The 25967-nt window shown below is 41.7% G+C and overlaps 1 protein-coding gene and 1 long non-coding RNA gene across 7 annotated transcripts in view; one reads left to right on the top strand and one right to left on the bottom strand.

Moving 5' to 3' along the window:
- LAMA3 (laminin subunit alpha 3) overlaps positions 1–25967 on the bottom strand; it is a 249419-nt gene that overhangs the window by 72387 nt on the left and 151065 nt on the right. Inside the window, exons 33-38 of one of the 2 annotated variants that reach the window (XM_072829057.1) lie at positions 17234–17378; positions 16429–16569; positions 14966–15127; positions 12607–12705; positions 9899–9982; positions 3624–3854 (exon numbers count right to left, since the gene is read on the bottom strand). In XM_072829057.1, the coding sequence (XP_072685158.1) occupies positions 3624–3854; positions 9899–9982; positions 12607–12705; positions 14966–15127; positions 16429–16569; positions 17234–17378 (862 nt within the window). Of the gene's footprint in view, positions 1–2243; positions 2640–3623; positions 3855–9898; positions 9983–12606; positions 12706–14965; positions 15128–16428; positions 16570–17233; positions 17379–25967 lie in introns of those variants that run through there. The other variant, XM_072829058.1, reaches the window with a different exon arrangement.
- Positions 3728–25411, top strand: LOC140635070 (uncharacterized). Of its 5 annotated transcripts, XR_012032421.1 has the most exons (7): positions 3728–3874; positions 12521–12653; positions 13848–14139; positions 14379–14583; positions 14894–14977; positions 22528–22624; positions 24476–25411. It is a non-coding gene; the product is annotated as an uncharacterized lncRNA (long non-coding RNA). The 5 variants fall into 5 exon arrangements; XR_012032422.1 differs by lacking the exons at positions 22528–22624; positions 24476–25411 and adding an exon at positions 17136–18601; XR_012032424.1 differs by lacking the exons at positions 14379–14583; positions 22528–22624; positions 24476–25411 and adding an exon at positions 17136–18601.

Genomic DNA, 25967 nt, shown 5'->3' with positions numbered 1-25967 from the left:
TCTCTACAGAACCCCGCAGGGACGTTCAGTTCTGACGGGGCACACAAAGACCCAGCAGGAGGGAATCCCATTGGGTGTGGTCTTCTTCTCTCACTTCATAACTTAATACTGCTTTATTTCTATCTCTAGTACATTGTTTCTTTCCAGTACAATATGAATTATTATTTTTCATATGGATGAAAGGAATTACAGTTTTCTTTTGATGAACTGTTTTTTTTTTTTTTTTTTAAAGGATTCTAGTTGGGACACCTAGGTGGCTCAGTGATTAAGCCTCTGCCTTTGGCTCAGGTCATGATCCCAGTGTCCTGGGATCGAGTCCTGCATCGGGCTCCCCACAGGGAGCCTGCGTCTCCCTCTGCCTATGTCTCTGCCTCTCTCTCTGTGTCTCTCATGACAAATAAAATCTTTAAAAAAAAGGATTCTAGTTAAGAATGCTCCCAATAGAAAAAGAAACAATTCTTTCAATACCAGCCATTAAAAAGTATTTCTATTTTTGCCTTTAAAGAGAATCATAAACATTTTGCTTATTTTGGCAGAGTGAATCAGTGCACCGATTAAAACCAAATGTTGCTTCCAGTTTCTTTAACTGACCTCCTTATATGTCCTAACCAAAATATCCAGAAAATATAATATTTCAAGATAAAGCATCATCTTTTATCTAATCCTCTTTAACAGCACTATGTAAGACTCTGAAGCTACAGTCAAGGAAAATCTTAAAATGAACCATCCATTCTCATTCATCCAAAGACTCTATCTGGTCAGGTAGAAAAGAGAAAGAATCCAACCTGATAGGTCCGGAGAAAAAAGCCTCATGTACTCCCCAGAGTAGAATATCCCAGTTTCTGATTGGAGCTTCTTCCAAAATTACCAATTAGTACACATTGTACACAATAACAAGACTATAATTTCCAATATACTTTTCCCTTTAGCTATTAGAAACCATGTTTAGGCAAAAGAAGCTATTGCAAAAAATGAGATTGCTCTATGTGTTATATGAATAGGCTTGTCCACAGGAGAATCGAAGTATGAAAGGAATGTTCTTTAATTGAAAACACAACTGAGAGATACGTTCGAACAAAATTCAGCCACTGGTGGTGTGATCATATCTATAAGCAAATACTCTCTACTACTAAGTGGCAAGTACCTCTTAATTACCACTATATATCATGCCTCATGCTTCTAAAACAATCATATTTGGTAAAGAACAAATTATCCAAATAAATATATGTGGTTCATTTATGACAACATGCCTGAATAAAAAGCCTTAATGACACATGCTTTAGGGGGAGAATAGTCCATCCTGATTAAAATTAAACCATCCACCCTAATTTGCTTTTGATAAGAATCAGAAAAAGTCCCCTGCAAAAGTTATATACCTATCACGTGACTCTTAGGTAGACCATTTGTCAATTCGTGAAATATAATCATTTTCTCACCTCTGTAAAGCACACAGACTATATTGAAGACTTATCCTGCATGAAAATGAATGTATCCTAATATACAATTTCAGTAAAGGGGTTCAGCAATTAACCATTTTTTAAGCGACATTTTTTCAGGATAAATTTTCCAATAAGCTTTTGTGGTACAAATGATAAAATTATGTCCCTATCAGGTTTTCAGGGCTATTTCAGTAGCCATAAGATCAATATCTCTGAGTATATGTGTCAACGTCCAGAAAGTTGAGGTTGAGAGAGAGAGAGAGAGAGAGAAACAGAGAGAGAGAGAGAGAGATTGAGAGTAAGCACACACACAGAATTTATAAGTTTTATGCCTGGCAAATTGAAGCATGTCTTGTAAGGTATTATACAAACTTGATCTCATCACTTTCCTTAAAAGCAGATTTAACTGATTCTCGTACTTTACTTGATTCTAGTAGTTTACTTTATCGGAGAATTTACTTCCAAGCAGAATTTGGAGGTCTACAGGCATTGGACTCTTTTGTCTTGGGGCTTGGGTGACTCTCGAAAGGGCACAAAGTTTCATAGTATACTAACATCCCATTAACATCCAAATTCTGAGCTGTCTGGGCATTTCCAGGTGGGCTGATGTTTATAGGGTTTTGTGGTTAACAGCTTAGGAGAGCAATCTGTCAGGCACCATAATAAACACTGCCAGTCAATGGCGCAGGGAGGCTCTGGGTCCCTCCCCCAGCCCACCCATTACTTATTCATCCCCTTAACTTAAAATGTCACAAAGCAAGGAACCCTTCCCCAACCCAAACCAGAATGTAAAAGGGATGTTACCTGGCTGGGTTTAAAGTCCACATAACTTGATTGCAGATGGCTTTGACCTGGAGGCTGAAGAAATGCTACCCTTTGCTGCTGTGAATTATATCCCAGACACTGCCCCAGGGCTGCCCCAAAGATCCACAGCCATCCGGCGCTCCTGGCTGACCACCTCACTGCTGGGGGCATCCTGGTCCTGGGGCGTCCTGCTGGCTGCGCACAAACCTTTGCCTCTTCCTCTTATACCTGCCCTTCCTGCTCAGTGCCCAGGCCCGCCTGACTCAGGTAAGGCAGGCTGTCTGCGGCAGGAGGCCCCACCTGTAACTTCACCCATGAGTCAGCCTGTGAGAGAGCACACATAACAGTCCCACAGGGAAGCACACCGCTCTGTAATTCCTGCGAGGTGGGGCAGGCATCACCTTCTACCCACCTTACCCCGCAGACGGCACTAGCCGATGAGAGCAGCTGTAAATCACAGGCTGAGTCATGCGCAAAGAACACGCCCTGGGCAGGAGGCTGGTAATCGAGAGGCTCCACTCCTTCCCTGGGGCAATGGTTTTATTTAGGCGGGTAGAAAAGGATAGAAGGAAGGAGGGGAAGAAGAAGGTAGGCACCTGTGGACTCAACGTTACAAGACAGAAGTCTCCAGAAAACCAGGACAGGTAATATATTTGTAGGTTAGAAAAGGAATGCAGATCCCCTGGGGGCTTTCTGCTATCAAGGGTTGAGGACAGAAAGGGAAGGATGTTGCTAAATGTACACACACTGGGTGCAGGGAATACACTGAATGGCAATGTTTGCTCTTTCCTAATAACTGCACTAAACGTTGGGCTTGCTTTCCCTCCCACTAGGAAGAGAACATATTTACAGCTTGAGATATGAAACAGTTTGATTTTATGGCAAATTTTAATCATCCTAGGACAAGTCAGGCTGTCTAGGTTTCACATGAAGATCTGCTGTGAGCTAGGAATTTGGGCAGCAACTTCCCCTGGAAGAATCAGGACATTCTTGGGACTCTACCAGCAGTAGGCATCAGAGGGACCCTCTGTTAGAGAACAACATGAGAACCCCAGCTCACCTACTGGGGAGGCAGGGGCTCAAATCCTGGGAGGCCCACTGGCGGGCTCCTTCCTATGCCCTGCAGAGTCCTGATTTCAACAACCCCCAAGACTGATCGAGTGCCTGTGGCTTTCCTGTGGAATTTGAGATGTTTGATGTTTCTTTTTCATTTTTAATACTTGGACCTAGGGGTGGTCCAGGTAAGATAGAAGCTATAGCCCAGGAGACATCTGTCCGATGGACAGAGTGCGTCAGACCATCCAGCAGTGCTGGGCAGCAAACCAGTGGGCCAGCCACAGGAGTCCCGGGGGAATTTTACAGTGGAGAGGAACTTCCTACCTGACATGAGTCACCGGTGTAGTCAGGGGGACAGGCACACATCTCTACGTTATGTGCTCTACGTCCACTTCCTGTGTCAGAGGCCTCCTCCAGCCCCACCCCGCTCAGAGAGAGCCGCTGGGTCTCAGTGAAGTAGAGGCCTCGGAGGCGCAGGTCTTCCAGTCTAGACAGCACCATCATCAGCTCTTCCCGGGACACGGGGGCACTGCTGCTGGCATGTCTGAAGTTTCCCTACATGTAAAAATAGAGAGGTAAGGTCTTGCTTTGGCAAGTTCACTTCCAGGGGTTTCAGAGAGGCAGACATCCAGCACAAGTCAAAGGAAAGACATTTACAGTGCATATGGGAAAACAGAAGAGAATAAAATAAAAAATAAAATAAGATAATGGATTTGTATTCAGAAGTCAGGTGTCCTGGGTTATTCCCAAGAAGAGAGTGCCACATGAAAGAGGAAAAAATGAAGGCAGGAAATAAGGAACAGTAAAATGAAATGAGATTTCCCAGTGTTATACTTATTTTAAAACGCACGTTTGTATGTGCAAGTACAAACTGAGTGAGAATGATATAGGAGAGTAGCATATGGCAAGCCACTGAGTCATGCAGTTAGATCATTCGTTAAATGTACATAATTGGGACTGAAATCTTTTTTTTCATACACACACATTTATATTATTTTATTTTACTTCTACAGTGGTAAAAAATATATATAACATAAACATAAAATTTATACATTTTATACATTTACAAATTTTATACATTTATAATTTTATAATGGTAAAAAACATGACAACAAAATTTACCATCTCAACCATTTTTAAGTGTACAGTATAATAGTGTTAATTATATTTATATTGTTGTGCAACAGATCTCTAGAACTTTATCATATTGCAAAATGGAAACTCTGTACCTATTAAGCCGTAACTCCCATTTCCTCCTCCTCCCCTCATTTTCTGGCAACCATCATTCTACTTTCTGATTTAATGAATTGGACTACTTTAAATACCTCATATCAGTGGAATCATGCAGTATTTGTCTTTTTGTGATGGGCTTATTTCACTTAGGATAATGTCATCACATTACGTTTCAGCGTCTATCTAACTAGAACTATCATATTCTAGCATGGGACAGGATTAGGTAATATTCTAATATATGTATATACCACATTTTCTTTATTCATTCATCTGTCGATAGACATTTAAGTTGCCTCCACCTCTGATCTACTGTGAACAGTGCTGCAATGAACATGAGTGTGCAAATAGCTCTTCAGAACCCTGTTTTTAATTCTTTGGGATAAAACCCCAGAAGTGGGATTTCTGGACCATATAGTCATTCTCTAAATTTTTGAGGAGCCTCAATACTGTTTTCCATAGTAGTTACGCTGCCTTAGAGTCTTACCAACAGTGTACAGGTGTTCCAATTTTTGCACATCTCCCCCAACACTTGTTTTACTCTGTTTTTGTTTTTTTTTTAATGGTAGCCAATTCAATGACTGTGAGGTAGTATCTCATTTGTGGTTTTGATTTGCATTTCTCTAATGATTAGTGATGTTGAGCATCTTTTCATATAAAAGCCTACACTTTTTGGGATCCCTGGGTGGCGCAGCGGTTTAGCGCCTGCCTTTGGCCCAGGGCACGATCCTGGAGACCCGGGATCGAATCCCACATCGGGCTCCCGGTGCATGGAGCCTGCTTCTCCCTCTGCCTGTGTCTCTGCCTCTCTCTCTCTCTCTCTCTCTGTGACTATCATAAATAAATAAAAATTTTAAAAAAAGGTTTTTAAAAGCCTACACTTTTCAGGCAGCCCGGGTGGCTCAGCGGTTTAGTGCCACCTTTGGCCCAGGGCATGATCCTGGAGACCCAGGATTGAGTCCCACCTGGGGCTCCCTGCATGGAGCCCTCTTCCGACGTGGGATTCGATCCCGGGTCTCCAGGATCGTGCCCTGGGCCAAAGGCAGGCAACAAACCGCTGCGCCACCCAGGGATCCCTAACCTTTATATTCTGCTGCCTCCTTTAAACTTGGTTTCTACATTTCTTCAATGGGTATAGTAATACCTAATATCTCAGGACTGTGATGAGGATTACAGCAAATTAAACCATATCATGTATATAAAGTGTTCAGCCCAGTGCCTAGCACATAGTCAACATTCAATAAATGGTAACTATTATTATGTACATATAAATACAATACTAATATGATATTAGTTTATATTTTAACAGTTTGAGGTATGATTTAAATACAATAATATTCCCTTATTTAAGTACACACTTTTTAATAAATTTACAGAAGTGTACAACCATCACCACAATGTAGTTTTACATTTTCATCCCCCCAAAAAAGAACCTTTGTGCCCATTTATAGTTATTACCTATTCCTACCCTGAGCCCCAGGCAACCAGGAGTCTATATTTCTGCCTCTAGAGATTTATTTGCCCATGCTGGACCATTTATATAAATACAAACTTGATTTCAATAGTACACAAAAACTTTGCTTCTGTTCATTTCCTTTACTCCCTACTCTATTGTGCCGTTATTGTCATATACATTGCATCTTTATAAATTGTATGCCAGTCAACACAGATCTATAATTATTGCCTTAAGCAGTTATCTTTTAAGTCAGATAGAAGAAAAAAAAGTTACAAACAAAAGATATATTTTTACTGCCTTTTATATTTACCTGTGTGGTTACCTTTACTGGTGCTCTTCATTTCTAATATGGACTGAAGTCATTGTCTATAGTGTCCTTTCATTTCAGTCTAAAGATTCCCATTAGTATTTCTTATAAGGAGGATTGGTCAGCACTGAATTCTCTGTTTTGTTTTTAATGTAATGTCTTCTTTCCTCCTCCATTTTTTAAAAAAGATTTTATTTACTCATAAGAGACTTTACTCATAAGAGACTGAGAGAGAGGGGATCCCTGGGTGGCTCAGCGGTTTAGCGCCTGCCTTTGGCCCCGGGAGCGTTCCTGGAGTCCCGGGATCGAGTCCCGGGATCGAGTCCCACGACCAGCTCCTGGCATGGAGCCTGCTTCTCCCTCCTCCTGTGTCTCTGCCTCTCTCTCTCTCTCTCTCTCATAAATAAATAAATAAATAAATAAATAAATAAATAAATAAATAAATAAATCTTAAAAAAAGAAAAAGACAGAGAGAGAGGGCTATGGGTGGGGGGCAGAGAGAGGATCAGGCTCCATGCAGGGAGCCCGACGTGGGACTCGATCCCAGTCTCCAGGATCAGGCCCTTGGCTGAAGGTGGCACTAAACCACTGAGCCACCTGGGCAGCCCCTCCTCCTCCATTTCTGAAGGATTGCTCGGTATGTAAGTCTTTGTTGACAGTGTGTTTCTTTCAGCACTTTGAATGCCATCCTATTGCCTTCTGATTTGCATGGTTTCTAGTGAACAGTCAGGTGTTGACCTTATTGAGAACCCTTGGATGTGAAGTGCTCTGGCTGATATAGAAAATACCAGAGACTCAATGGCTTAAACAACAGAAATCTGTTTTTCTCACAATTCTGGAGGCTAGAAATCCCAGATCAAGATGGCAGCCAGTTTGGTCCCTGGTGAGAATTCTCTTGCTAGCTTAGATGGTTGCCTTCTTGTTGTGTCCTTACTTGGTGGACAGGGACAGTGAGTTTTCTGCTGTCTCCTCTTATTAGGACATTAATTCTATCAGATCACAGTTCTACCCTTATGATCTCATTTAACCTTAATTCCTTCTTTGTTTTTTTTTTTTTTTTTTTTTTTTTTAATTCCTTCTTTGTTCCAAGTACACTCAAACTGGAGATCAGGGCTTCAACACAGAAATTTGGAGAGGACACAATTTAGTCCACAGCAGTCCTTCTTGTGAATTCTTCACTTCAGTTATTGTAATTTTCAACCCCAGAATTTCTATTTAATTCTTTTTTATAATTTCTATTTCATTATTGGTATTTTCTATTTGGGAAGATATTCTCATATTTTCCTTTAGTTTTTTAGATATGATGGTATTTAGTTCTTTGATGTATGTTGATTTTTTTTAAGATTTTATTTATTTATTCATGAGAGAGAGGCAGAGACATAGGCAGAGGGAGAATCAGGCTCCCTGTGGGAAGCCCGATGGTGGACTCCATCCCAGGACCCTGTGATCACGTCCTGAGCCAAAGGCAGATGCTCAACCACTGAACCACCCAGATGCCCCTGATGTATGTTGATTTAAAGTCTTTGTGTAGTAAGTCCAATGTTTGGGCTTCCTCAGGGACCATTTATATTTATTGCCTTTCCTCTCTGTGTATGGATCATGGGTTCCTGTTCTTGTTCATCTCTCTCTCTCTCTTTTTTTTTTTTCTGAAAACTGGACATTTAGCATAATGTAATGTGGCAACTTAGAAAATGTTATTTATCTCCCCAGAATTTGTTGCTGTTGCTATATTTACTGTCATTGTTGATGTTTTTGCTTAATGACTTTTCTGAACTAATTCTGTAAAGTCTGTATTCTTTGTCATGTATGACAGCTAAAGTCTCTGCTTGGTTAGTATAATGGTCAGCTATTGATTGAACCAATTTTTTTTTTAAATTCCTAAAACCAAAGTTCCATAATCATTGCAAAAGGGTTCTGTGTGTATGTTGAAGGACCCCTCAACACTCAGCCAGGCAGCTAACAACTCTGCATTAGCCTTCACTTCCTGCTTGCTCAGAGCCTCAAGGTTAGTCAAAGGTGATGGCTTAGGGTCTTGTTAGGCCTTTCTTGAACATGCTCACAGTCCTGAGTATGTGTAGCCTTCTACCTTTCCAAGATTGTGTTGGAGCTTTCCAAAGCCCCATGGATAAGTAATTCCCAGCTTTTTATTTTAAGTTTTGTGATTAGCTTATAATTAGTCCCAACTATAATCCATCACCTTGGCCAGCCGTGAAGCTCAGCATCTCTAAATGTCTTCATCAATACCCCTAGGGGAAAATTTTTTAATTTTGGGGAAAGCTACAAGTCTGGTCAAACAAAGACAGCTTTGGAAGTAGCATCTTCCAGAAAATCTTCAGACAGGTTAAATCATGACAGTTCTCTGGCAGTGAGGCTCTGCATAAACTCCAATGCCACCCCATCTCTTTTGGTGGCTGCTGGGCTACTGGCTTTCACTTTGGTGGTGGGCTTTTGTTTTCAAGGCTTCTGTGCAGGCAGGAGTGGCAGATGGGAACAGAGCAAGCTGACTGCCACAGAGCCTGAGGTTCTTACAGTTTCAGTCATTTTTTCTTGATTAAACACTTTTCAGATTGCTGCAAGCCTATGGTCAATTTCCAGAGTTCTAAATAGTTCATTCTAACCATTTTTGCCAGTTTTCTCATTGCTTTAATGAAGGAGAGAATTTCTGGAGGTTCCTACCCCACCATTTTTGCTGGCATGGCCACTCTCATATGGATAGAATCACACAGTATGTGTGGTCTGTCTTGCTTCTTTCACTCAGTACATTATTTTTGGGGTTCATCCATGTTATCCTAGGTATTGATACTTTGTTTCATTTATTGCCAAATAGTATTCCATTGTATGGATGGACCTGTACAGATATGTTAAAATATATCTACAAGTTCAAAGTGCTTGAAAAGTATCACCTTGAGGTATTGGACATATTTAATAATACAAATGGAACACTATTGGGATGCTTGGGTAGCTCAGTGGTTAAGCATCTGTATTTGGCTCAAGGCGTGACCCTGGAGTCCTGGGATAGAGTCCCACATCGGGCTCCCTGCATGGAGCCTGCTTCTCACTCTGCCTATGTCTCTGCCTGTCTCTGTGTCTCTCATAAATGAATTAAAAATCCTTAAAAAAAAAATGGAACACTATTTTAAAGAAGTTGTCATAACCAAGTAAATGTAATACAATGTCTTATGATTTGATAAGCTTTCCTTTTTTATCTATATTAATCTTATTTATTTTGGTGTTAGATATTTTTGTGGCTTTTCTATCCATTCATCCCAAGCATTTATTGGCCACTGAGGAAGGCATGAGGATGAGAGGGAGTTGTATCATAACATTTACAAGCTCACAGGGTTTATAAGACAGAGATAATTACCTCTAAAATGGAAGAGACTGTGCTAAGAGCCATTCAGATAGTACAAATAAAGCCCTGTGAGGATGAACCTCTGTATGTTTTACATAATTTATATTTTAAATTTATATATGTGAATTATAAGTACATAAATATAATTAATATTTTAAATTTATAAAATAAAAAAATCACAATTGCCTGAAAGAACTTAGTCATAGAACAAAAAAGGATCACCAAGAATGATTTTATGTTTGTTTTTCCTTTACCTCCACCACCTGCACACGCACATGATACAGCCGGTCTGGTCGGGGGTTATTTGGTTCCTCATAGATGATGGACATGTGCTGGCCCTGTGTAAAGAAAACCACGAATGCCACGGTTGAGATATTCTAAGGCTTATCATTGATAAGAACAAAATTTCTATGGATCTGCATTACGTGGAATGCCTGATTCTACTAAATAGTGAAATGAATGGCCTGGCAAAAGGATTAGTGAATGGAAACAAAAATAATACCTAATGCAGTGCAGGTTCACAAATAAAAAACCAGGAAAATCTCCTTGACTGAACGTGGCTAAAAAGACAGATTTCTTTTCTTAATTAATTAATTGATTAATTAATTAAATTTCACCAAAACCATGTGTTGCAGTCAATGTATGAGGTGCATTTCCATTATTGCCGACAGGACCTAGAGTGTAGTAGTAAGAAACTGCTTTGGTGGGTGAGTCCATGAGGAGGGCATGGTGGGCAGAAAGACTGGCAGGACAGTGCAGGCTGCATAGACAGGGAGCCTCAGAGTATGTGGAGAAGGAAGAGTCCTGCACCCCCCACTCCCTGTGGGCTCCAGCCTTACTCACTCTCAGCCTCTGAACTCCCCTCCCCATAGCAGGGGCTCTAATAGGTCACAACAGTAAGGTCAACACCCATCATCAACACCTCCACCCCAAACTCACACACAATAGCCCTGGCTCTTTTGTTATAGCCCTAAGCCCAAAAGGGTTTCATACACTAGTGCTGGGGTTTCAGAAAGAAGACCATGATCTGTGATCACAAATCATTGAAAACTTTAAGAAACATGCCCTATAGGCTTTTAATTACAGTGGTTTGGAACAAAGCAGCAGAGTGAATGTTTCATAAGCCTAAATTATTTTCCATGTTTGGAGGTAAAATTGAGAAGAAATTCTGGTCATCACTTCTCTGTGAATTCCAACCACCTGCATAATAAACTCTTTGGCAATAAATACTGGTATACTAATGGCCCAAACTTGAGATGTTCTGAAAAAATAGGAAACTGAAAGACAGCACTGCCAGGATGGTATTTTTATTGTGGAGCTATTTTTCCTCTAAAATATTTGATGCTTCATTTCCAAGATGTTTTACAAAGTTTCCTTGTAGTTTTTAAAACAACAGTTCAACAAATTTGGGTGCCAGCAAAAACAAAACACAACACAGCAGTGCCTAAACACACAAATCAACCAGAATGCAAGGCTCTCAGCTGTGACAAGATGTGTGAGACTTGCTTGCTAGTCCCTATTTTACCATGAATGACACACAAACGGAAACCTTCAGGAAGCCGTCATTGCACTGCATTAACCACAGCACAAAAACCAGAAACAGAGTCAAGTTAAGACTCAGGGTCCTCAACCTGTATTTAAGAGACTGGACCCTGCACTGTGGGAGATTCAAAGCAGAATGTGACATTGACCCCACCCTCAAGGAATTATCTAGATTACAGTTCTAGATTACATGGCTGGTCTATAGTGTGTAGGTGCCACTTTTCTTCTCTTCTCAAAAACTCAAACTGGCTCCCTACTATCTACATAAACTCAAATTCCTTAGCACAGTATTAAACATCTTTTTTCTTTCCAACCCTTCCTGGCTTGTTTCCTATGACTCGAGAATCACTGATAATACAGCCTGGTTGGACAGGTCGTCCCTTGTGCACTGTCCTCTGCCTTGGCTTATCTTTTTTTTTTTTTTTTTAAGATTTATCTATTTATTCATGAGAGACACACAGAGAGAGGCAGAGACATAGGCAAAGGGAGAAGCAGGGTCCCTGCGGGAAGCCCGATGCAGGACTCGATCCCAGGACTCCAGGATCACACCCTGTGCCAAAGGCAAACGTTCAACCACTGAGCCACCCAGGTGTCCCTGCCTTGATTTATATTATTCTTTGCCCCTGGAAGGGTGCTCTTGCCATGCCCATGCTTAAAGGTCTGGCTCAAAATGAACCTTTTCCACGAAGCCTTCTGAGGGCTTCTCAACCACGTAAGCCCCCACTTGGACCCCAGCTCTCACAGAGTCACAAGACTGTTCAAACTTCACCTCAAATGCATATTGTTCAGTGGATTGTAGCTATGTGCATATTTCTTCTGCCTCCCCTCTTAGATTACGCTTTTGTGAAGGACAGGGATCACCTATCCTTTCTGAGCCCAGCAATGAGCCTTGCCAACAGGAGGGTCTCAAAAGCTACTGTGAGACTAAATTGAGAGGTGGAGACAATGGTGACACCTGGGTGGCTCAGGGGTTGAGCGTCTGCCTTTGGCTCAGGTCATGATCCCGGGATCCTAGGATTGAGTCCCATATCGGGCTCCCTGCAGGGAGCCTGCTTCTCCCTCTTCATATGTCTCTGCCTCTCTCTGTCTCTGATGAATAAATAAATAAAATATTTTTTAAAAAATATCGAGACATTCAACAAAGTTTAACATGAAGCAATAATTTATGAGAAGCAAGTGTGAGATACAGTGACATTCCTTGGGAGGAGACAGAAGAGAAGCCATTGGGGCTGGATGACCAGGGGAAGCAGGATCCTGAGGGGGGCTTACCTGCTCTCAACTTCCCTTTCAATTTCTACAAAATATTGGAAATGACTTAATCTAATCTTTTATAGGCCATTTATTAAGATGTCCCAAAACTGGATCAGCAACCAACTACAATTGCCACTTCCAGCCCCTCAGGCTGCACTCTGATACCTACAGTGAGCTGCACATCTGGCTTCTTTTCCAGAAGAACCATGTCACCAGGTAGGCCAAAGGACTTGATTTGGTAGGTGAGGTAACCACCATATGAAGAAACCTAAAATTGCAATTATAGATCAACAGCATAAGCATTAGAAGAGCCTATAGCAACATCAGCCCACTTAAAAAGCACACAGGCACATAGATCTGGAAAGATACAATCCACCTCCTAGTGGTCATCTTGAGAGTGAAGAATTGAAGATGGTATTTTAACTTTCTACTTTGTACCATTTTATATTACTTAAAATGTTTAGCATGAACACGACTGAGTTTTATAAGCAAGAAGATGCTTCTGTTAAAAAGAAAAATATCAGTCACACAGATACAAGTAAGATCCTTCTATTCTAGATGACCACTAAACCAGTGTTCATTTAATCTACAGCTATCCCAATGTAGACCATTGGTTTCTTATTTAACTGAGAGAATTGGTTAATATCTATCAGTCACAAAATGAACCTCTAAAAATAATTTTTTAAAAAAACTCCCCCTGAGAGCAGATGGTGAATATTTCCTACATGATCACACATTCCCTGGTACCTAAGCCATGTCTGATTGCTCCAGCAAGTGTATAGGGACCTTTTCTCAATGTCACCTTAGCAGCATGATCATGATGGAGGCATGAGGTCATGATTTTGTGATAGCAACTTCACCTCTGGTGTTGATACTTCTGACCCAGAAAGCAAAAACCGATCATGAAAGGAGTAATTGAGAGATGAAAATAAGAGGCAATATCACTTCCGAGTGGAGCAGGACAAAATGCCCCTCTTGAAAAACACAAATAACATGGAGCAGGGGAGAAAGAGCAGCATTTCCGAGCCCTTGATTCATTGAACTTCCCTAGAATCCATAACCTGACGAAGTCACAGGGTTATGATCTTAGAGTCTAGAAGTATTCTGGGGTAACATCTTAAATCATCCTTTGGAGATTAAATATGGCCTTTCTGATGGGCTACGGTGGTTTTAAAAATATGTCCACAAATTCCTGATATTCTTGTCTTCAAGAGGGGGAGCTTAAATCTCCTCCTCAAGTGTGGGCTGGACTTGGTGACTGGCTTCTAATGAATAGTACATGGCAAGAAGCAAGGGTATGTTACTTCTGAAATTAGGTCATAGAAAGATTGTGGTTTCTGTTTTGAGGTTGTTTTTTTTTTTTTTTTCTCTCTCTCTCCCCTCTCTTTCTCTCTCTATCCATTACTTTAGAGGAAGCCAGATGTCATGTTACGAGGACCCTCAGGCGGCGCCTGGAGGCCTCATGTGATGAGACCCTGACACCCTGGCTCAGCAGCCAGCGAGGAACAGAATGCCTGTGACAACCACATGACTGAGCTTGGAAATGGACCCTCCAGTTCTGGTGACTCCAGCGCTGGCTGACATCTTGCTCACAACCCTCTGAGCACCCATCCACTCTTCAACTCCTGATCCACAGAAACTGGGCAAGATGACTGTTGCTTTAAGCTGCACGGTTCTGGGGTAATTGTTTGCATAGTACTAGGTAAGCCATACGTGGGCTCACCATGTGGAGGTGAAGATGGGCGTTACGTGTAGGAGAGGGATAGATGAGAGGAGCAACATTCCCCACACTCAAAGGCCAAAATCCAAAGTCCTTCAACCAGGAGATAGAATTAGAGACCTCAGGCTGACAAAACCCTAATATTTAAGAGACTATGGTGCCACCTGAGCTGGGCCCTATGAATTTTATACCTTCTCTAATATTCTATCCTCTGCTACCAGGTACATATGTTACCTGATGATGTTTCTACAGAAGCCCAACTTCTGTCCTTGGAAAGGAGTGTAGTGGGCCAGGCTATGACAATCTATGCAGGAAAGGAAGAGCAACCCGTTTGTAAGCTCCCCGAGGAGTGTCTCGCTAACTGCATGTGATTCTGCTAATGACAGCCGAGCTGCCACTGGATCTGGTGCTTCTTTTAATAAGCTTGTGAGTCACTTTTCAGCTTTTGTTTTCCTGACAAGGAAAACCTTTCTTCTGCTTTAAAACAAAGAATTCTTAGCAATGGCATTTAAAAGCACATATGTCCCATCTGCAACAGATATTATTTAAAGGTTTAGCAAAAATGGAGAAAAACATGGTGCATGATTTCCTTTGCTGGGGAGCTCATGCAGGTGGGGGTACATGAGGGTCATTCACACCAGGTTCCTCCCAGGGGAGGACAGCATCTTTTCTGCATCTGTAGCTAATCTAATTTCATCAGTTTTAGTAACCTGAACTTATTGTTGCTTCCTTCCAGACAGGAAATGATGCTGACGCAGTGATGAAGGAGGTCCAGCGAGGGCTCAGGAGAACAACAGGACGTCCTTACCTTGTCTCCCAGGTAGGAAGGAGGTGCCACCCAGGATGCACTGTGGACTGTTGAGGGCAGCTCCTGGAGATCTGCAACCACACTGCTGCTGCCCGGGTTGAATGAGACAGGGATGTGGGCTCTGTCCACCGTCTCCAGGCGCCAACCCATCATATCCACAAACTGGAACACAAGAGCAAAGGTTGGAAACGTGTGCCTGTAGCTTCTCTGATGATGGCTGAATTATGCAGAATAGAAAGAACCATGGGGCGGCCACCTTGCTCCAGAGGCTTCCTTTATATGCCTCCTCTAGAGCTTCAGAACCCTCACCCAGCACTGCCTCCCTTGACCCAACACAACTAGGAGTTCTCAGACAGCGGTGACCATATGTATGTGGGATTTATCTCTGTATCCCAGCACACATCCTGGTTCTTGACATTTAGTAAGTGTGGGAATACTAACAGGGATGGTGAGACCATTTTAATGATGAACTCCTTAGACAGCAAATGTGAGGTGGAATACAGTAGCCTGCTATCATTATTTTTCTCTAAATAAATCCTCATAACCAAGTATTTCCCTGATCATAAAAAGGAAGCCAAGAGTTAAATGATAAGGGGGAGAAAGAAGGAACTGATAAGACATTAGTTAGGAATAATGCTTCTGGGTTCCCCTGGAGGTAGAACTTTTCTGTGGATTTGTGAAGTAATTTTTTTCCTCAACTACATGCCTACATTCCTTTTGGGATGAAATACATAAAATAACCTCTCCTTGAATACTTGTTGGATAATAATAATGAAGGCATCAAAAGTTTTTGTTTTGTGGAGCTAATTTAAAAACCCATATAGCACTGGGTGTTGTGGTAGATGTTGGCAAATTGAACTCCAATAAAAATAAATAATAAATAAAAACCCATGTAAATAATTTAGAAATTTAACTTAAATATTCATGTAAAACAGGAGAGACATATAGTAAAACAGAAAGAAAATAAGCAAATAAGAAGAAGTGAGAGGGAAGAAGGACCAACTCCATTTAGCTGATGAGTGTTTAGTGAGCACCTACTATATTCTGGATCCTGTTGTAGGTATCAGGAATGTATTAGGAGCTTACATTCTAATGTTGGGGGAAGATACATAATTAAAAATTTCTAGAACTAACTGCATAATATGTCAGGGAGGGATAAATGCTGTAGAGTATACAAAGAAGGGTGAGCCCATAGAGTGACCAGGGGCAGCTACTCCATAGGGAGTGGTGAGGGAAGACCCTACTGAGTCCAAAACACTCAGCAGACCTGAAAGACTGAGGGAATGAGCATGAGAACATCTATGTAAAAAACACTGTGTGCTGAGGAATGGCGAGGGCAAAGCTTAACACTTCAACAAAATAAGATACATAATCTCCACAAGCCCTTCATACTTCATAACAATCCAGTTCTTCCCCCATTCAGAGGTACCAAATAAAAACAAAAATTCTAATCCCTTGCATACCTTAGCTCTTCTTTTATGGGTACTGTGACAGTGACTATTTATTCCAAAACAAAAGCAGCTGGTACAACCCTTGGGATTTGCTGGGTCCAAGTAGAATGATCCTTCTCGACACACATTACACTCTGTACCCTCCACATTCTCCTATTGAAACAAAACACGAAACAAGAGATCACTTCTTCTAAAACTTCACTGATTGAGATTAGGTACTTACACAAATTAGATGCCAATATAAGACGTTACGACATAGACGCTAACAAAAGAAGAAAAGCTATGTAACTGATAAGCTTTTCTATCACATTACTTGTTTAAACCTACCACGCTCAAGTGTAAGAGAGAATTTGCTCAATTTCACAAGATGCCCTTGAAGGTAGAGAAATAGAACCATGTGGATTCACAATATAGGCGGGCCTGGTTCATCCCACTTACCACCATCTCAAACAACTGCTGGGACTTAGGAATCCTCATACCACTTAGCAGAACCCTTTGGAGCAGATTATTATTAACCTGGGGTCCATAAGCTGGAAATAAGCTTCCAGGGCACCTATGAACCTCTTAAAATTGTAAACTAAGGGTTGTGTCAACTTCTCTGGAATGGGTCCATACCTGTTTTGTGATTCTCCAAAGGGTAAGAGGGGCTTTCCCTTCTGTTTCTATCAAACGAGCTAGTAACCATTAAATGCTACATGCATTGTGGAAATCTATTGCAGGTCAATCCCACTTCCCACATATTTGTATATATTGACTCAACATGAAGAACTTCCTCACTGACAGTGGCTGATGTCTCGCATGGCTCGTTCCGTCTTACCTTGCAGAGGCAAACTCCGGTCCCTGGATCACAGACTCCTGATTCGGTCCCATCCTTGTTGCAATGGCAGGGAATGCACTCCGGGAAGTGATAAAACCCGGAAGCACACCGGTCACACTGCCGCCCTGTGATTCTGGGCTTGCACCTGTATTCAAAGCCAAGGAAGCAAAAGTTTTTATCATCCTTCTTGCACGGTTCTGAAGTCCACCTGCATTGTAGCAAAGCAACTGTGACCCCGCTTCCCTGGGGGCAGTGATGCCTGAGCTGAGCCTAAAAGGACAAAGTGTCACGGGGTAGGAGTGGGGGTGGGTGTTCCAGACAGAAGACCCAGAGGGGAACCGCCTGGTGTGTGCGCGGAGCACAGGTATGAGTGGAGAAAGCTGGCCCATGAACTGAAGAGGGAGGCAGCTCATGTGGATGGAGATGCTGGCCATTGTGACACTGTTCAGGGGCAATGGAGCGAGGTGGCTGAGTGCTGTGCACTGAAGACCCTCTGGCCGGAGTACTGATCAGCTCTGGAACACGACAGATACAGCATCTTATTAACTTGCTAAGGCCTCATTTTCTCATCTGTGAGAGGGGATATGCTAGCTGCTGCCTCCCAGGACCCCTGTGGAGGTAGATGAGGTTGCACCTGGCACATGGCAAGCTCTCGGACAAGGAATCACCATCTTGAAAAGTTTTAAGCAAGAAAGAGTATGGTTGGGTGTGTGGGGGTGGGTGGAATCAAGATGACCAATTCCTCAGCCAGCTGTTGAGTCAAGAGGAAGAAGGGGCTAAAGTAGGGCAAAGACATTTGGGATGGTGACAAGGGATGGGTCCCAAGCTATTTTGGGGTGAGGTTGCTGGGGCTTGTAATGTTCTGGATGAGGAGACAGAAGTGGGGGGAAGGCAAGGAAGACCCTTGTCGTCCAGCCTGAGCACTGGAGTGGATGCTGGAGTGGGCAAGGCTGGCAGGGAGTCCAGCAGGCAGCAAGCAACCCTGTGCCTGGGCTCTAAGGAGGGCTCTGCAGGGAGGGGGGAGCCATCCACATGTTTGTGCACTTGAACCACAAGAGGGGAGGGGAAAACACAGGCTGACAGAGAAGAGCAGTGAGCTGCCAGCAGAACTAAGAAGCTCACCACCCCACCAGGTGAAGAGAGAAGAGGAAGTGGGCACCAGGCTTCCTTCGTAGCTCAATCACTGAGTTCCATGGTGGATGCCTGGTGGAAACCACACGCTGATCTTTCTTTGTGCTTCTAAAGAGAGTACTAGGAAATGTGCTTTATATCAGAACATTGGGAGGATAATCTGATATGAAATATTTTATCATTAACTTGCCCACAATACCTATTAAAATATCTTACCCAAGGGACCATCCTGAAAAAGAGAAATCTAACTTTATTTCCCACTAAGTTTGTCTTATATAAAATATCTGCTTAGAACCAAGTACAGAATTTTGTGTTGAATTAAGAACACACGCTTGAGGCAGGCAGCTTACCTCTGAATCCCAACTTGGCTACTTAACTGGATATAGACCTTGAGCAAATTAACCTCTCTACAGCTGAGTTTACTTCTCTGTAAACATGGAGATCATAAATTCAACTTTGTAGAATTATTGTGAAAATTAAATAAAATAATATCTGGAAAAGCCTTAGAACAGGGTCGTGCACACATACAAGAATTTGCTATTATTATTCTTACTATGGCATTGGCTAAGGGGAGCTAGTGGGACTCCCTTTATCTCACTCAGCACACCCAAAAAGACAGTCAGTTTTACCTGCAAGGCCTACTGGCAGGTCAAATATCAATCCAGTTTCAACCCCATCCCCTCTGTCTTCCTCCCCACTTGATACCTGAAGAAATTCTTTTCATAAGGAAGCCAGTATTCTCTGAATCACCAGGCCCCTGGTGCAAATGGAAAATGCCACCACTCTGCTTAAAGTGATCACTCCACTGCGGTGGATGGAAACTTTGGAAAGGGGTCAGAGACTCTTCCGGGAAGCTGGATAAACTATGGGTCACTCAAGGTTTGATTGATTGATTGATTGATTGATTCATTCATTCATTCATATTCTCTCTCTCCAACGCACACAAATTTGCATTCACTATCAGAGGGTTCCTAAGCCCTGATGGATAATACCTGCTCTCTTCTTGTGAATCTCAGACTAAATGCAATCAGACAACCCAGCAAAAAAAATGACTGTTACTGGATAACTCCCTATTTTGGGAGGCAGCAGTGATGGTGGCACATAAGACTCTAGTGGTCTAGAGTTAAGAAAGAAGAGGGTACAGACAGCCCTGCCCAACTAAAATTGTCAGAAAAAGAAAAGTGTGATCAGAAGAGAAGCTTGGAGATGGCCTGACTTAGACTGTGTAGACTCTTCTCCTCTTAGCTGGCTGGGAGGGAAGGACACTGTGCACAGGCAGTGCTATTGTTGCAAGGGCAGCTTGTCGAACCAAAGTCCATGTTTCTTTCAGCAAACACGCAGTGCTTCTGGCTTACAGATACCTTAACTGAATGCTGGTGCCAAAGAGCCACTCAGATGCTGAATGCCAAGGCTGAGAGTGGTGCAAATGCCCTGGAGCCAGGCCTTGAAAGCCAGGACAGGTAGACAGGAGCCTACTTTTTATATTGTCACTTGAGTGGAAAAGAAAAGAGCTGGAGTGTTTTGCAGGGAGGGCAGCTGTGGAAGCTGCTTGTTGAGACAAGGAGAAATGGAAGCAAAATCATTCCTTGCCTCTTTATTTCAGAATGCTGTGAGACGTGGTGGCAAGGACAGGTGGGCTGAGGGCATGTGGCAACGTCAGGGATGTAAGGTAAAGCTCTGGATCCCACTTTGCACGCATGTAGCAATGGAGCACATAGAGAGTGGATAAGAAAAAGCGAAAAGCTGGGCAGAGTAAGAAGAGTGGGGACCTGTGAGCTGACCCTGAGACCCCCAGATGAGACTGATAGGGAGTGGTTAATGAAAACACAGAGAATATAGTATCATAATTCCTGAGCACTGAGCATATGAATCCCGTGCAAAAAAAACCCAAGCAACCAAAGGACTTTTTGGTGGTGCCATGACAACAGGGAATTAAAAGGAAACTTCTTCTGTAAAGTCTGGCTGAATGTCTCTTAAAAACCACCTAAAGTCAGCCTGACCTTGACACATTTCTCCAGAGAGATATTCTGCTGCCCAAGGAACTGCCCTCGCTGCAAAGGCAAGAAGTTTCCAGCAGAAGCTGCCTGTAGGTGTAGAATGGCAGCTCTGGGGGTGCAGGTCAAGTGGATTCATCTCCAAAGCAATGGGCTCATGGCCAAACCTTACATAATAACATCTGCGCATGTGTGGGCGCTCGCCATGTTGCACAAACAACTAGAAAATCAGATGTTAGAGTGAACTCTACCCTTTGCTCATTATAATGGGTCTCTTAATATCACACTCATATCAATTCTGGTTGCAATCCAGAATCCAAAGTCTACCTTCTTCATTCATTGATTCCTTCAATAACTATTGAGTGCTTCCTATACACATATCCTTGTGTTAGGGGATGCAGGAGGGAAAGGACAAAGTAGAGTAAGTCGATCTTGACCTTGGCACATTTTCCACTAAGAACATAGGACATAGAGATGCAGAAAGTGAGGTAATCGCGGGAGAAATAGGATGGCTGACTATCAAACTAGCTTGAGGCACTGAGATCATGAGGAAGTCCCTGTGGCCTCACAGAAGGCTTCATGCCTTCTTTGAGTTTGTTCTTTTCACACATAATCCTTGAAGGATTTGGGGGTAACAGAGGAGGGGGAAGGAGAATTGATACCTGGAGAACTGAACATATGCAAAGCATTTAGAGAAAGTAAAAAAACCAAGCCAGAGGAGAAAGCTGAAGAAAAGCTTAAGTTTGGGTAGGTGGGTGCCATATTACCATGAAAGCTGTCCTTTATCCCATCAGGGAGTTGAGACAGGTTCTTGTGCAGAGTGATATGATGGAAGTGGCACCTGGTGGACCCACGTGCCCTCAGGCAGACTGCACACAATCTGGCCCTCACCATTCCACACTGCCATTAGGGCTTAGCACAGGACCTCTTGTTAGGAGGCATGTGTGCCTTCTGCATGAGGCACAGGACCCAAACTGGAGTAGGTGCTAGATATGGTCTGAGCCATAAAATAAATTGGTATCTGACAAAATAGAATTTAAGGCAAAAAAAAAAAAATCACAGTAACCGAGAAAAATGTTTCATCCTAGTTTTAAGAAAATACCAAGAAGATAAGATCATAAACCTATAGGCACCAAATTCTGTAGCCTAGATTAATAGTTCTATATATTAGTGACAAAATTATGGGGAAAATAGATTTTTAAATCCCAGGATAATTGTATACTTGGCATATTCCTTTTCAATTAAGGGGCCAATATTAAAAAAAAAAAGGGAATGAATGAGCGCACGCATAAACCTAGAAAAGGAAGGTCAATTAGGAGACCACTGATATCATTCAAACATGGGGGTGTGGTAAAAGAACTCAACCAAGGTGGCAGCAGAAAGCAGAGAGCCATGGAAAGAAAGGGGAAGGAGATAATATACCTTTTCAAAAGTTGACACCTGATTGACTGTAGGTAAAAGGGGTTGATTTTAAGATGATACTAGGATTTCAGGCCTTAGGGACTGGAAAGAGACAGTCACTGGTAAGTAGAATTTTTTTAAAAATTCAAAAGAGAGAAATGGTTTGAAAGGCAAGGCAATGGCATGGGTTTCAGCTATGGAATCAGAGTTGAAAGAATTTTGGAGTTGTAAGGACCCTTAAAGATCATCTAATCTAATGCTTCATAATACATGTGAGGAGACAGGTGCTCAAAGAGTTTAGAGGACTTGTCCAAGGTCCCCTAAATAAAGTCAATAAAAGAAGCCAGGTTACAATTATTTTCAATGAAGGTGGGGATAAGTTAGCCATCAAGGGTCAGGACCAGAGCTCTGGATCTGAAATCATCCAGGAGTGGGGGTGGTTAAAGCACGAGAATGGGTGGGGCTTCAGGGGGACAAGGTATAGAGGGAAGAAGGCAGACATCCAAGTACTTGGCAAATAATAATAATAATAATAATAATAACTAATTCTTACTGGATGCTAGTGAAGGTCAGGTACTGCTCTAAGGTCTTCTATACGGCATAATCTTCTAAAGAACTTTATGAGGTAGGTACCTCTAGCATCTCTATTTTGTGGATGAAGAAATGAGAAATACAGAGAAGAACTGTACTCAGATCACCCAGATAGTGAGTGGAGGTAACAGATGCAACGTTGTGCAAACTAACACCACACCTCCTCTCACTCGGCAGTAGACTGAAGCAGTGACGTAGCCAAAGAATGATCATTCAGAGAGATATGGAGAAAGACACTGGTGTTACGGAAGATGAAAGAAGACAGAAAATGTAGGTAAGAACTCTGGGCTCCATCCCTATGGCAAGAGCCCCATCTGCCTTGCTCGCCACCGTGTCCCCCATACTGCCTGGAATTTACTATTCATATTAATCGATGAAGTGCATCAAAGGAATTGTTTCTTCAAGTCAGTAGGGTTGATGGAACTATACCTAGCTGGAAGCACTTCTGTTCCAAAAATGTCAAGTCTATGACCTTTGTGGATATTTTATTTCTCTAACACAAACATTTAGTAAATCTGTGAGGATGTGCAGAGACAGAAGTCCCCCCAAAAGGCACTTCAATGGTATTGTCCTTCTGAAAAGGCACATTTGTACAAGTGGCTTGACTGAAAATTCAGGTGGATTACCATCTCCTTTAGCTGATCTCAATATAGCCTGAAAGTGGTCGCCATCATGCTAGTTTATTAAAGCAATGATTTCCATCTTCTTATCTGTCAATGATTGACAGAATCTTCTGAGGATATTCTAGTCCTTTTGTTTATTCATAGAATTTGATGACATAATCTTCCATTATTAAAAGCAAGGTAAAGGTATTTTTTCATCAGTCTTATATCAGATTGAATTAGTCTTGCTGTTAAAAACAAAATCTTGATCAATACAAGCATCTTTAGGACCTCAGTCTAGCATTGGACAAAATAATGGATTTCTTGGCATCTATACAATATAGCTTTGCAGTATTTTGTGTGTTACAATCAGAGATTAAAGAGGAAATAGAATAGGACTTCAGGAAGGCAGGTAAAAATAATTTTACCAAACAATTAATGGATTAGGAAGCTGACACCCAGGAAAGCAGAGTAACTTGCCCAGTCTTCTAGCTAATTTATGACAAAGGTGAGTTGAGGGCGCAGATTTATGGCCCCAACCTAATTTATTCCCAACTGCTTCAAAAATTACAGCAATTTTAATTAAGTAGAGATTGAATACTGTGGATTGCTACAATTATTTTGTAACTTATTTTAAAGTAGATTAATATTCAAAACAGTTTTGTTTTCTTATAGTATGATAAACTTGAACCCCTATAAAGAGTGAGATAAAATTCGAAAATTCCAATTTTTCAGCTTTGAGATCTGTGACAATTTGTACAAACAACTGCAAGAAAGTCTGTTGTATCATGGAGAAAAGAATGTGTTTCTCTTTTTGTTGCAAGTTTCAGGTCTCTTTGACCAATTCTTTCACATGAACTCGTTAGGTTCCTCTAAACACAATCTTCATTTTCGTTAGGAAGTTTCATTTGAGGGTCGGGGAGGAGCATTCTTTCTTCTAATATTTTCTAAAGAAATAACTCTTTGAGTAATCAAAAGCCTTTTCAACATCAACAGTGGAATTACCACGAGCGACTTGTGTAATTTATCGTCGTAATAAACTGAAAGTCTTTCTTACATTATCTGTTAAAGGACCCTTTCAAGACAAATCTACTTTGATCATGGAGAGATATGTCATCCCATCAGGTTATTACTGTCTCTTTGTAATGTGAAGATAAACAATTTCGCCTATTGGTTTGGGTGCGATACAGGCCAGTGAGAATCCATTCCTATTGATGTCTTCTTGGGTTTGGGTAAAACTATATAGCATGCTTTGGTCCTGAGTTATGACTTTTCTAATCTACTGAATTGTCATTGGCTAGTGAAAAATTTTAAACACCTCTTACAATTTCGACCTAAAATCCTACAGTAAATCTATTTATTTGTCACAGATGGTGCCTCAATGCATTTTTACAATTTTTAATGCATTCTTAAATTCCTTTTTCTGTGGCAGTGACATTCAGAAACTATGTGTGAGGTTCTGTTTACAGCAATTTATTCTGTTGACTGGTTACTCCTTTTTAAAATTCTCCATTATTTTGCAGACGGAAAATTCCTGTCTCCTGCCTGAAAACTGCTTCTCCATCTCCTTGGTTCCTTTGCCTCTTACAATTCAACAAAGGTACTCCTGCAGAACCCACACCTGCTGGGAGTACCTTGCAGGTGTGTGTCCACGCTTACTCCTTGGGGTCCTCATTACCCTAACCTATTCCCAAACTTCCATCCCAGCCCCAAACTCTTCACTGGTATGTTCTGCTTTCAATAGAAAAACTGAAGTAGTCATTATGGAAAAACAGAACTCTGTTGGTCTGCCTTGTACTTATTTTTGTGGCTTTGTTTTTATTTTAGTTATATAGGGGAATACTATAATGTTTTCAGTATTTAGGGCTTTAAGTTTCTTCAGATGTGCCTGAGGCCACTACAGAACACTGGGCTCCATCCTCTGCCAGGACTCCTACTCCCTAGTAACTGTTCCATTCATGATTATCTTCCTCTTCTGCCCTTCATGGAGTTTTTCATTCTCAGGTTATACATTTCTTATTCTGCTATTCAAATGGAACCTGTTCTTTTGATCTTTTTTTTTTTTTTAAGATTTTATAGATTTATTTGAGAGAGAGCACTCTTGCACATAAGTGGGAGGAGGAGCAGAAGGAGAGGGAGGAGCAGACTTCTGCCTGAGCTGGAGGCAGGGCTCAATCCCAGGACCCTGAGATCATGACCTGAGTCAAAGGCAGATGCTTAACTGGTTGAGCCACCCAGGTGCCCCTCTTTCAGCCTTTTTATATACAGATTCCTCCTATGATAGCTCTTGAATAAGCAGAGGATTTTAATGGTAAGACCTCCCCTTCTATACATCCTGCTTCTTCATCAGAGTATTCTTTACACTGAAGGATTCACAAAAACCAATTCCATATAAAGACACTGAATTATTTCCTTTTATTTGTTCTTCAAATATATTAAAACCAAAATGATATTACTAATTTAATCTGTTTGCCTTTTTTATAACACCCTGGATTTCCTTTCCTGAAGCCAGTTCGAAATCTATGGTTTCCTTTGGTCTGGTAGATGTAGTAGGGGAGCTCTCAGGTTTGTGTGTGTCTTACATTTTTTTAATTTATTATTTTATATATGTTATATGTATGTATACTATTGCACTATATTGTTGTATATATGTATACTAATATATAATATATTATATATTATATATAATATATATATTTGGGGAGATAGAAAAAGGATCTTAACAGGCTTCATGCCCAACGTGGGGCTTGGTCTCACATCCCTGGGACCATGACCTGAGCCAAAATTAAGAGTCAGACATTTGAGATGCCTGGGTAGCTCAGTGGTTGAGTATCTGCCTTTGGCTCAGGTCATGATCCCAGGGTCCTAGGATCAAGTCCCGCATTGGGCTCCCTGCAGGGAACCTGCTTCTCCTTCTGCCTGTGTCTCTGCCTCTCTATGTGTGTCTCTCATGAATAAATAAATAAAATCTTTTTTAAAAAAAAGTCAGACACTTAACTGATTGAGCCACCCAGG

This window comes from Canis lupus, chromosome 6 (assembly GCF_048164855.1).
Source record: "Canis lupus baileyi chromosome 6, mCanLup2.hap1, whole genome shotgun sequence".
Lineage (NCBI taxonomy): Eukaryota > Metazoa > Chordata > Mammalia > Carnivora > Canidae > Canis > Canis lupus.
The sequence above is the reverse complement of the archived record's forward strand: the minus strand, read 5'-3'. Positions and strand labels throughout refer to the sequence as shown.